Source organism: Scomber japonicus, chromosome 11 (assembly GCF_027409825.1).
Source record: "Scomber japonicus isolate fScoJap1 chromosome 11, fScoJap1.pri, whole genome shotgun sequence".
In the NCBI taxonomy this organism is placed as follows: domain Eukaryota; kingdom Metazoa; phylum Chordata; class Actinopteri; order Scombriformes; family Scombridae; genus Scomber; species Scomber japonicus.
In genome coordinates this window covers 25448507-25461468 of record NC_070588.1, presented here as the reverse complement: position 1 = coordinate 25461468, position 12962 = coordinate 25448507, and the positions used below count along the sequence as shown (strand labels likewise).

The 12962-nt window shown below is 39.5% G+C and overlaps 1 protein-coding gene across 1 annotated transcript; it reads left to right on the top strand.

Annotated features, from left to right (window-relative positions):
• The first annotated feature begins 3589 nt into the window (after positions 1-3589).
• LOC128368056 (trace amine-associated receptor 13c-like) lies at positions 3590-4972 on the top strand. The gene is made up of 2 exons (XM_053328786.1): positions 3590-3762; positions 4153-4972. The coding sequence occupies exons 1-2, from the start codon at positions 3590-3592 to the stop codon at positions 4970-4972; spliced, it is 993 nt and encodes a 330-aa protein (XP_053184761.1).
• Positions 4973-12962: the final 7990 nt, after the last annotated feature.

Genomic DNA, 12962 nt, shown 5'->3' with positions numbered 1-12962 from the left:
GAATCATCCCTATGTTCCCCGGGTCCTATGTTCCCCGCTTTGTATGTGACGGGGGAACATAGGGATGATCCCGTCTACAGTTAGCCAGTTAGCTGAGTTAGCCGCCGAGTTAGCAGCCGAGCTAGCAGCTGAATTAGCAGCCGAGTTGGCCGCCGAGCTAGCAAACCGAGTTAGCCGCGATCAGGGAACATAGGACCCGGGGAACATAGGTACGCTCCCCAGGTTTAACTGCTACTCCCACTGGCGTTACAATGTAATGTACCTCGGTGGTTTCAAGTCAGTTACAGCGAGGGTATGTTCGCTTCCTGTTATAATATAGCACCAACTCTATCGTTATGGTTTTCTTAATAATAAAAGGCAACGGGTGTTTTATTTTGTGAAAATGACCGGAAGTGCGTTACTCGCTACGGCTAACTTGAGTGGCTCCGAATTCGCAGGAACAAAACTTGAAGCAGATGTTATTTGGACAAATTAGCGTCACATTGTGGATCTAAAGGGCTACTTTCTCGCCTAAAAAGGTTAGACATGTGGATAAAGTGGTATATTTACAGAGTTAGAGCTAAAATAAAATCCGGCACCGGACCTGGCAACCCGACTGCTGGAATTACTTTTTGGTTGTTGCGACTACGATCTCGAGACATTAGATGGCGTTGTTCTGCTCATTCTACAAATTCTACCTTTAAGTATGTAAAGACACACTCTTTCTTTCAATAAATACAGAACCTAGATTAACATTATACATACATTACACAACATGCATGAATTCAGTATAAATAAACTCATCCTAGTCTGTTCCACCTACCTGATTGTTGCCATAGCTCAAAATAGCCGCTGTCAGCTCCTTAAGTGTGCTTAGCTGCTGTTCCACTTCCTGTGTATAATGCTGGACGACTCGCTTCTTTCTGACTTCAACCTGTGACCCACACTTGGTTTCCACAGTAACAAAGTCCTTGAGACAGAAGAAGGTGGTAATCAGCTTAAAAATATAATCTTTTGCTTTCAGTGTGTCTCTTGATCAGGTTAAAATTTTCAGTTAGTAATGCAGTTGTCTTATTAAATATATCTGATCATACACACACACAAACACATACCTGGGAGTACAGTAGAAGTGGTCCCCTACGAGTGCTGTAAGTCTTTGGAAGTGTTGGTTCTTCTGCCCCGAGCAGGCAGCCGCTGTTGGACAGACGCAGTACAGAATCCTGGGATTTCCAGATGTAGTAATCCTATTGGTTGATGGATTATATTGATTATATAATAGATGAAATGACTGATTCATGGACTGGTTCATTGATGGATGTCAATAACAAAGACAGTAAACCAACAGTACAGAGTTGGCTAATATAACTTAAGTATATGTCTGTGTTAATATACTATTTCTATTATGAGAAATTGAGTGCTATCATAGATTTGAGTGTGTTTGTAAATGTATGTGAACCTGTGGAGTGAAGCAGACGTCCAGCCGTTCATCATGATGCCCTGCTGTTCTGTGCGATGAGATGAAGCGACCACATCCCCGACTCAGCACAGACAGAGACAAATCCTTCATGATTTTTTTCCCTCAGCACCACTGAGCCAAAGAGGATAGGGATTGATTAGGTTATTCTCCAGGTTCCAAGTAAGTAAGATAACAACCATGGTATGATACTGAAGATACAGTCTTGACCTGGCATTATTAAATGTGAATATTAGTTCATGTGGAATCTGCATGCTCTTTCTAAGTCTTTGATTTTCAAATTCCACACATAGAGGTCTTGAAATCTTTGTGTCACCATCTCCTCAGTTTAAAAAGTTATGTGAATGTAATGTGCAAAATTAAATAATCTTTAATTAGGAACTGGGTGAAAACAAATTGTAGACTTACTGGCACCAGTTACCCTGGTTACTGGCACCAGTGCCAATGTAAAAAGTCAGTGTGGAGCACAGTTCATTGTCATTGTATACTAGTAACTTTATTCCATTATAGCAAGGACAACATTGCATTTAATGGAACAAGGACATATAAATCACAAAAGATAACATGTGGAAAGTTTGCTTTATTTTTTATAGTAAGACTAAGCATTAAAAGACAAAGTTCACATACCTGCTGCCTCTGCTAGACTGCCGTCTGAATGTGTGTGTGTGTGTGTGTGTGTGTGTGTGTGTGTGTGTGTGTGTGCGTGTGTGTGTGATTGCGTGTGTGTGTGTGTGTGTGTGTGTGTGTGTGTGTGTGTGTGTGTGTGTTCAATCTCTGTTGCTAGGCTGTCCTGAGTCAGTACTCTGTGTTTCTGTTGCCGTGGCTGCAGGGACTGTAACACACACACAGACACATATGCACACACACACACACACACACACACAAAACTGAAAAACGGACTTTATTTTACACCTTACATACCCTAAGGCTTTATGAAGTTTCAGTCTATTCCTCCATGGTCGTTGGCACAATGTTTACCTCCACAGATAGACCACAATGGATGTTCAAACTTTCACCTTTACTCTTTTCTTGTGCTACTGGTAACAGTGGTGTCAACAGTATCACCAAGACAAAAACCTTTTTCTCTGATTCTTTAGATCTCAATAAAATGAAAAAGACTTATTAACGCTGTCTGTGTTTACTTTACTTGTATATTATACTTATATAACACATAATCATGTTAGGCTATATCAGAAGAGTAATGTTAATAGCACTTGGAGGCAATAACACAACAATCATTAACATGAGCACATACAGCTATGATAAATCCTATGGAGAAGCTACAGTCTCACCACCTACATTGCTTATGGCAATCAACACCTTGTCATACAGCTGACAAATGAGTTTATAATGCTGTGTACTGTAATATGTCTGCTATATGTAATATATTATTCCTCTGGAATGTCCTGGGTCCTAGCTGGACATATTTGGAAAGTATCCAGAGTGAGGCCTCCAGGAAGCATCTAATCAGGTGGCTTTCGCACCTTAGCTAACTTTCCTTCCAGATACGCAAGCTCCTCATCCTGTCCCTAAAGGTGGCAAATGCTTGAAAATAACTAGTTTGCATGAATAGTTGTCTGACCTTGTCAGAAGGACCTTGAGTAAGCCTTACTTACTGCTGAGAATGCATTAACAACTCCTTCCCCATTAGGGAGGTAACATCCCATGTCCCTAGAACCAGTTTATGATGCCTACATGTCCAGGTCCTCACAACTGCCAATTGTCTATAGCGACACTCCCAAACTGAGACTTCATCTCTGCAGGTGGTGGGCAGTGACTCCATGTTATTTCTGTCAATATATCAATTCCTTTGTATGTCTAGTACATGTCTAGTACATGTGATTTAATTGACAATAAAGCTGACTTTGACTTTTGACTTTGAAATTGACATCTCATATGTTGTTGCCTGTTAAAATTCCAGGAAAACTGAGGCGTCCACAAGTTCAGTTCATGGTTTAATTCATTATAATGTCAGTGATGCTATCAGGTCATTATGTAACTGAACACACTGTTAATTTGAGTTATGGAATAGAAGGGGGGTGGGTGGGGTGTGGAATAAAGCAGCTTTATGACAGAGAACATTGTTCAGAAAGACAGAAAGGCTCAGCTGCTTCTTCCCTCCTTCTATCCCTGATGATGGATATCCAGGAAGGAGTTGAACTCTGCTTTCCACAACTCCTCAACACCTCCTGCAGGAAGCCGATGCAACATCGTGCTGAGAGCATATTCCTTTATATCTTGCTGTCCTTGATTTCACTGCTCACTGTGGCTCTTAACCTGCTGGTCATCATCTCCATCTCCCACTTCAGGCACAGACAAACCTAAGCATAACTGTTTCTTTCTTTTTTTTCTTCTTTTTTTCCCTTCTGAATATCAAGCAATTAATCTTTCATAAAATATAATATTTTAAAAGGCTCTTATCATTTATAATAATTTATTTGTCTTGTCTTTTGTATAGCTCTTACTACTACAACTGATGATATAACTCCTCTAATTCTTTAACACAATGTACTACATTTAAACTGTTGTTATGGCTTCTGATTAATACATCCTAGCTATTTCAAAATGTTTTTTTTGTATATGGTCATATGTTCTTTATAGTATTTATACACATACTGTTGTAAATGTATTTATTTTGTGTCTTCTACAACTGCTACATTTCATAATATGTTCAGTGATGTTATTCTCTCTCTCTCCAGGCAGCTCCACACTCCAACCAACCTCCTACTTCTCTCTCTGGCTGTGTCAGACTTCCTTGTTGGCCTTCTGCTGATGCCCATTCAGATCCTCCTTATAGGGGGGTGCTGGTTTTTGGGGACCCTCATATGTGGTCTATTTTACTATGCCTCTTTTATACTTACATCTGCCTCTGTAGGAAACATGGTCCTCATATCAGTTGACCGATACGTGGCCATTTGTAACCCCTTGCATTATCCCACGAAAGTGACTCTGACAAGAGTTAAAATCTGTGTTTGTCTATGTTGGGCCTTTTCTGTTTTCTATAACGGACTGATACTGAATGGTTTCCTGAAACATCCAGATAGATATAATTCCTGCTATGGAGAGTGTGTGGTTGTAATTGACTTCATAACAGGAGCTGTTGATGTCACGTTGACCTTTATTGGCCCAATTGCTATCATAATAGTTCTGTATATGAGAGTATTTGTGGTGGCTGTATCTCAGATTCGAGCCATGAGATCCCACATTGCAGCTGTCACACTCCAGGGTTCAGTGAATGCAACTGCAAGGACGTCTGAGAGAAAAGCTGCCAGGACTCTTGGTGTGGTAGTAGTTGTGTTTTTAATATGTTTCTGTCCATATTTTTATCCTTCTCTTGCAGGTCAGGACATGTCAACCAGTGTGGCATTTTCAATATTTGGGGTCTGGCTGCTTTATTGTAACTCTTGTCTAAATCCAGTGATTTATGCTTTTTTCTACCCCTGGTTTAGGAAATCTATCAAACTGACTGTTACTCTAAAGATACTGCAGCCTGGCTCCTGTGATGTGAGCATACTGTAGAGATATCAGTAGAGTGACTAAAATGAGGGAAGTGTGTTATTCATTTGTGTTTTAGTGCAGCATACTCCTTCGGCATATTGTCTAATGAAAGTGAAAATGTGAAAATGTACATATTTTGTGTTAAATAATTCGACAATTATATATTAGCTGGTTAAAAATACGATTGTATTTATATTTATGTATTTATTTTTTTGCTAAAATGCCCCGATCTGTCATGACCCAGATAATTTATTGTGTGTAAGTGACCTAACCTACCTGACAAGAAATGTTTTGTCCTCACACTGTTGAAATTGCTTATGTACACATTGCAAGGTTCTATAGAGATGAATAAACTATAGGTTGGAACATGTACCAGAATGCAAATGTATTAAACTTTTCAATGATCACTTCATAGACTCACATCATTATTTGTCAATTCAATATATAATTTTAAAGGCCTGGCAAATCCATATTTCCATATAGGGGACTATTCCAGAAAGCAGGTGTAAGAAATTCTGAAAGTAAAACTGAACTGAGTTGATGAACTCTGAAATGTGAAACTCTGATGTTTAATTTCCAGCACAGATGATCAGAGTTAGTTCAGTCAATTATATTCACATACTTAAGAATATGCATGGTGAAGCATGTACGTGGTGAATCAGCAGAGCTCTCTAATATTGATACATGTGTATAAACACAATATAATAGTTTATAAATGCAACAGCAGTAACAGAGCCTGGAATAAGGGGGAAAGACTAATAAGTAAACGCAATTAAGTTTTCTTTAGTGTGACCCCCTCATTCATCATTTATCATTTTCCTTAATATATGATTAAGTGCTTGAATTCTACTGTTAAACTATATTATATTCTAAATATTTTAAAATAGTGGTTCAGGTGAGGACAGAGCATGCTGTACAAAGTGCAACAATTTATTGCACATAAAAGCAGTGACGATAGTGGTCAGTAATGATTTGAGTTCCCTCTCCTGATGTTAACCAAATTCATGCACCATAATTTGTATAGGTTTGCATGTTGTTGTGATTTGTGATATGATGGTTGGTTACAGATAGGTGAACTCACATAATTCCAGCTCTGCCTGTCTTCAATCTAAGCAGACGTCTTATTACACAGAGTAAGTGAAAGCACCTGTGTCCCCAAGCAGGGCCTTTACATGATTATGAACAAATTAAGTATTTTATTGTGTATAATAAAAGCTGAGCTTTTGAGTGTTTAATGGCCCTATTCAATGGGGATAGTGTCCAGCACATATGCACAGGCAGCTTGATTGTAAAGTAGTAGGAGGAGGTGACTATAGCCAGTTGGGCTCAGTGAGGCAGTCTGATGATATGTTGCAGAAAGCCAAATGTTCATTGGGCTCCATCTACTGTACCCATACAGTCCAGTAGGGGAGAGAGTTAAAGTTAAAGTTTGGAAGCCTTCATTGTCATGGTAACAATAATCATGGGGTTGAGGTTAAGGGATGATCATAGTTCTGTCTTTCAAAACACTGTCCCAACTTCCTGTTGGAATTGTAACACTTGCGGTTGGATGTGGGAAACAAACAGCAGTCTCCTGCCTACTGGAAAGTTCAAAGCTGGATTATACCAGCCACCCAACCCACCATCTCTGAATGACAAAATATGTCAATTTATTTATAATTGTTATGGACACTAGATGGCATCTGTCACTCAATCCTAGTCATTTTGGATGACTGACTGATAATAACCTATTATGTTGTTTTTCTTGGAAGAGTAGTCTCTATGGTTCCATATGTACCTTGAGCCTCCAGTGCATATACATTGATATACTTCTGGATTTTTTGGGGGACTGTGGCTGTTATCTAAAGTTTGACAGACCCTGTTGTCCATCATGCATGCAGTCTAATATATCCTGTCTAAATGACTGTGGAATTACTTCACAACAGCCTATTGTAATCAAGGCCTCACATGTTGACAATGTGTCTTTCACTTCTCTAGCACTGTGTGTGATGCTGTTCAGCTGTTCAGGCCATCCATCTTTTATCAGTGTGAGGGCACTCGTCATGAATTTATCATGTGCAATTTTTGCCGTTGCATTGGCAAACTGTGGGTGACAGCATTCACATGGCAAGCAACATCTGTCTCTGCTGTTGTCTCTGTCCTTTACATGGGTTTTATGACAATGCAACAACAACGACCAGCGTTTTTCCTGGTGCATATTCTGCTTTGGCATGACACAGCATCAGCTCCATCAATTGCTGCTGACATTGCAGTGTGTCGAAAACTTGTCTGTTAATCGGTGGCACCAAAAACTTGTGACCAGTGATGGAATCTGTCCATGCCTACCTGGTATGGAACCTCTGACTGGCTCACACTTATGCTAAAAGAGCAGATACTTGATTTCTCCATTTGTCTCCTGAAGCCATGACTTCCAGCTTTTATTGTGCAGCTTAAGGATGCTCTCAACCTATTACTGCTTGCATTTGCTGATACAGCTATATGTAAGAAAAAAAATGTTCCTGAGAAAGTTTTCTGTGGCTTATGTGGACAAGTAAATGCTATTGGGGTTTTCAAACAACATGTACTGTGCTATCAAAGCCTTTGTCAATCAAAATGATCTGAATGATTTGATGACACTAAGTCAAGTTCTAACTGACGCTTTAATCATTCTTGCATCATGTGTTGCTGTGTAGAGGTTGCATCACATATGTTTAAGGTCATGACAGACAGTTTACCTTGTTTCTTAAGCAACCATTGCATCATGTTTTAATGTGAAGATGCTGCATCATGTTGGTGTTTGTGTTTTTTTCTTAACACCCCTGATTGCAGCGATGTCATCATGTGACACAGATGCAAGTAGGTGTGAAAACCCTCCCCAGGGGGGTTTGTTTGTGTATGTGTGTTTGTGTTATGCCTGCAGAACTTTGAGATAATGTACAGTGAATGGATAACAAACACATGCTGTCAGGCCTTTTCTATGTACCATCCTGCAAAATGATAATAATAAATAAATACATAAAATAGTAAAATAAAACTTGAACTGCTGTACAAAGCAACACACTGCACTTATGCAGCACACAGTAAGCATGTGTAGATAAGTGGACACATTTTACCTGAGTAGTTTACTGACCCTTGCATTGTAGCTAGTGTATAGTTCATGACCTTTCATTCATTCAACCTTTATTTAGACTTAGAAATATTTTGAGGTAGAGACCTCAGTTACCATACAACCAAGCATAAACACAAACAACACATCCTTGGCACCAAGAAAGACAAATACTGTAAGAACATTTCAATTTAAAAGAAAATAACAAAAGTAATTAAAAAAACAAATTAGTAACAAACTAAAATCTCAATAATAAAAAAAGCTATTCAAATTTTCAGCTAACCTATTTTGATTTTGATTTGATTTGATTTTAATGACCACACAGCCAGGCTGGTGGAATTTGTTTTCAGTACAGCTCTTGGTACAGGTTCCAACATTACATTAAACATATAGTACATACAAACAGACACATACTTACATCACACATAAATACATAAATACATAAATACATAAGGGTTATACTAATCCACAACAACAACAGTCCTCAGCGACAGCAACAACAGTCCTCAGCGTTTGGAGTTCAGAATGGTTATTGCTATGGGAATGAAACTATTTTTGAAGCGGGTTGTTCTGGAAGAGATTGTCCTGTAACGCCTCCCAGAGGGCAGTAGCTGGAAGGCGTAGTGTGCAGGGTGGGTGATGTCAGAAGTGATCTTGTGCGCCCTGCGTAGTGTCCGTTTGTGATGGAGTGATTCTATGATGTGATTTATAAAACTTTTCTGTATAACTGACAACTTTTTTATCCCTTTTCTGACCCTTTAAAAGAACTTCTAGATAGCAATCTAGTCAGCTAGTACCATTGTTGAGGAGAACAATATTCTTACCCCTCTTGGAATATTTTACATTTCTATCAGATATAAACAGAACTTATGTCAAACTCACACATTGATTAAGAGAAACGTCTGTCTTCCATGAGCAAGTCTACAGTTGTCTTTTATATGTCCTTTCACAAAGTGACAATTGCTATAGATATTTCTCAGATGACATGTTTATGTTGACTCCTACAGGTATGTATAGGTGCATACTGTATGTTTAATGGATAAGTTCACAACTTTTCAAGTCTTCACATTCTCTGTTTTGCAATTGAACAGGCAACATTATGTTGTTGTTGTTGTTTTTTGTGTGGAAGATATCAACTGTATTTGACTAACTCAAATGGCTTCAGCCTTTTATTACCTTCAGTTAAACTTTTAACAAGGCCCGTGAATCTTGACCCTGATCACTTATATATATAATTATATATAAAAGTGCATTTGGAGGGGATCCTCTAATGGTCAGTATGAACAAGAGGAATAATTGCAGCAAGCAAATCCTGTTTCAATTTGGGCACCTGACATTTAGTTTAAGACAGACTTGTAAACAAATTGTGAATATATATATATCCTTTAATCTCAGAGTGGCTGCAACCTACACAGATTGATAAATGAATTGACTTCTTTGTTTATCTTACATATTTCAGCAAAATGTTTCCTGGAATTCTTACAGTTTTTTCTGAATGCTTAAGCACATTTTTTGCAACATTGGCTATTTTTGCTAAACTCTACACACAAATGAGAAAACCTTTCACCAAATTATCAAAACGTTATAGTTCTCTTGCAAAAGTGAACACAGCTTGATTAACTCTTCACACCTTAGTAAAAATGGTGTTTTCGTATCAAACAGTGAACACATGCCATCATTTCCTAAGCACATAATCTGCCAACTACACACTGATGGTATGAATACAAAACACATCTGGCTTTTGCTTTCTCTGTGCACAAGGTAGGCTAGGTCAGTTTGAGGTCATACTTTTGTCATAGTTCTGTAAACACACAAGGATCCAAACTTCAAGTATTGGTGTTTATTCACACTCGTCAAAACAAAGACATAGCACAGAACACAAAATAATAAATTCACAAAAAAAAGACAATCAGCCTACATCATGCCGTCTCTCTGGGTCCAGCCACAAAATCTCATCTACATCGCATGCGATGTCCTCCAGTCCAAGGCACCGGGGAAAATACCTCCTTGCATGCCGTATCCAGGCCTGACATGATGCCTGCTCAATATCTCCACATGCCTCCTCCATTGCCTGTAAAAGGGCTGCGTGTTGATGGGGATGGCGGTCGTGGACTTTCCAGCGCCAGGCAGAAAAGAACTCTTGAATCGGATTTAAGAATGGAGAGTATGGGGGGAGGTTGAGTGCCATGAAGAGTGGGTGATTGGTGAACCAGTTGCGGACCAAAGCAGCCCTATGGAAACTAACATTGTCCCATATGATGACATATCGGGTCTGCTCTGGTCTCTGAACAGTGAGAATGTCGTGTAAGGTGTCCAGGAATGCAGTCATGTGTGCAGAGTTATATGGGCCAATGGTTGCATGATGGTGAACAACACCATTTTGGCTGATAGCTGCACACATGGTGATGTTACCACCACGTTGTCCTGGGACATTGATTATTGCACGGTGTCCAATAATGTTCCTACCACGCCTCCTTGTTTTACTGAGGTTAAAACCTGCCTCATCGACAAAGAGCAGCTCGTGTCCCATGGCATCTGCCTCCAGCTCCATTACTCTCTGGACAAGACAAAACAAATGCAACACATCAGGCCCATACACAGCACTACAGTAGCCTATGCACTTCGAAATTCAGAACCAATGACACTATAGCTTACCTGCACATACTCATATCGCAGTTGCTTCACACGTTCACTATTTCTTTCGAAAGGAACTCTGTAAATTTGTTTCATCCTTATTCTGTTGCGGGCAAGTACACGACTTAGTACTGACATGCTCACACTGCGTATATTTTGGAAGATGGTGTCATTATCAATTATACGCTGCTGTATTTCGCGTAGTCTTATTGCATTATTGGCAATCACCATATTCACTATATGGGGCTCTTGCTCTGGAGTGAACATTCTTCCTCTGCCCCCAACATCTGGACGTCTAGCAATTCTGTAAAGTAACAATTTCAGAATTTTTGCATGTATGGTATTGTTGTGTTTCTCATTAGAGTAGGGCAGTGCTACAAATCTTAGTGCAATGTGACTGTACTTACCGTTCATTTCGAAATGTCCTAATGATGCTCGCTACAGTGTAGCGGCTCAAATTAGGCTGAACCCGTTGGTCAGCTTCCCTCAGGGTCATTCCATGGTTTATGACATGGTCCACTATTGTTGCTCTGATGTCATCAGTTATTCTATTTCTTCTTCTTACCCTTCCTCTTCCCCCTCCTCGTCCTCCTCTTGCTCCTCCTTGTCCTCTTCCTCTAACTTCCTCTAACCCTCTCGCTTCTTCACCTCCACGTCCTCTTCCTCCAATTCCTTCACCTCCACGTCCTCTCCCTCTTGCTTCTTCACCTCCACGTCCTCTTCCTCCAACTCCTTCACCTCCACGTCCTCTCCCTCTTGCTTCTTCACCTCCACGTCCTCTTCCTCCAACTCCTTCACCTCCACGTCCTCTTCCTCGGCCTCCTCTGATTCTTACTCTTCTTGCTCCTTCCATTGTACTCCACACAGACAGCTTACCTGTGGCTTAATTATAGTGCTTAGGCTGATTGCAAAGTGAACTAATTCTCTAAAATTGTTTTCACATGTGAAAGTGTGCCAGACAGTTGGCAAAATGTGTAAATAATAGCCATACATGTGTATAATTTTGCTAGGAGTGTTTTGGAAATTTGGCAATTGAGTGTAATCAGCGAGTTGTGTTTAAAGTTCTGCAAAAAGAGTGCTGTGCAGTGAATTGTGCCTACAGTTTTGCAAAGTGTGTGTTACAAAATTACAAACTGAGTGCAAAGCAGTATTTGTGCTTTTAGTTTGGCTAACTCAGTGAGTGGTTTTGCTATATGTATTAATAGTTTTAGAAATTGTGCTACAAGAACATGATTAGTGCTTAAGCATTCAGAAAAAACTGTAATATATTGTAATCTATAATTGTGCCATATATCTCTCTGTACTCTATATGCTCTATACAGAAGTTTATTCACCAAAGCAAAAGAGTCATTTTTGTTTCAGTTTGTTTTGTTTCTGTTATCAGCATGACTCATTGAGTAACATATTGCTCATTTTTTAGTGATTTGGGTGGTTGTTTAACTTGAAGAAAAGGTTACGTCATCTATTGTTGTGTGGAGGTTGCATCATTTATGTTTATGGTGTTGGTCTACTTGACAACTTGTGCATCATTTGGTGATGTAAGACCTTGTTTTGTCTTACATTAACACCTTTCATTGCAGTGATGTTCTTATCAGTCACTAATGAAGCTACAGAGTTGGTCATAGCCCAATGGGTCCCAACACCAAAATAAATGTGTGTGTGTGTGTGTGGGTGTGGGTGTGTGTGTGTGTGTGTGTGTGTGTGTGTGTGTGTGTGTGTGTGTGTGTGTGTGTGTGATTGTGTGTATGTGTGTATGTGTGTGTGTGTGTGTGTGTGTATATGTGTATGTGTGTGTTTGTGCGTGCGTGCATGTGTGCATGTGTGCATGTGTGCATGCGTGCGTGCGGTCTGATAATGTTGGGGAATACACTTATTTGCTTTTCTGCTAAGAGTTAGATGAAAATATCAAAACCAAATATCATGTCTACACACTGAATATGAAGTTTAGCAGTTTAGTGTCTTGTCGCATAAAATCCCTGGAAAACCACTCTTACACTTCAGTGAAGAATTTTATGTTTTCTTTTCCAGTATATTCATTTATCTGTTAAAGTAATGGTTCGAAGTGAGGACATTTTCATTTTTTTCTTTTTCTTTTTGTTATGCTAATCAGAGGTAGATATTGTGAGAAAGGCCATGGCTGGAGAATCTGCTTCATAAAGCCACGTGGACAAGGATTTCTTCCAGGGCTTGAGATGAAGTATTAACTCCAGGACATTAAGTTGTAATGTGGTTACTGTTTTCTACACTTGATGCTCCACCTGTTGGATGTCCTTTGTATTTGAATTTGGGGTT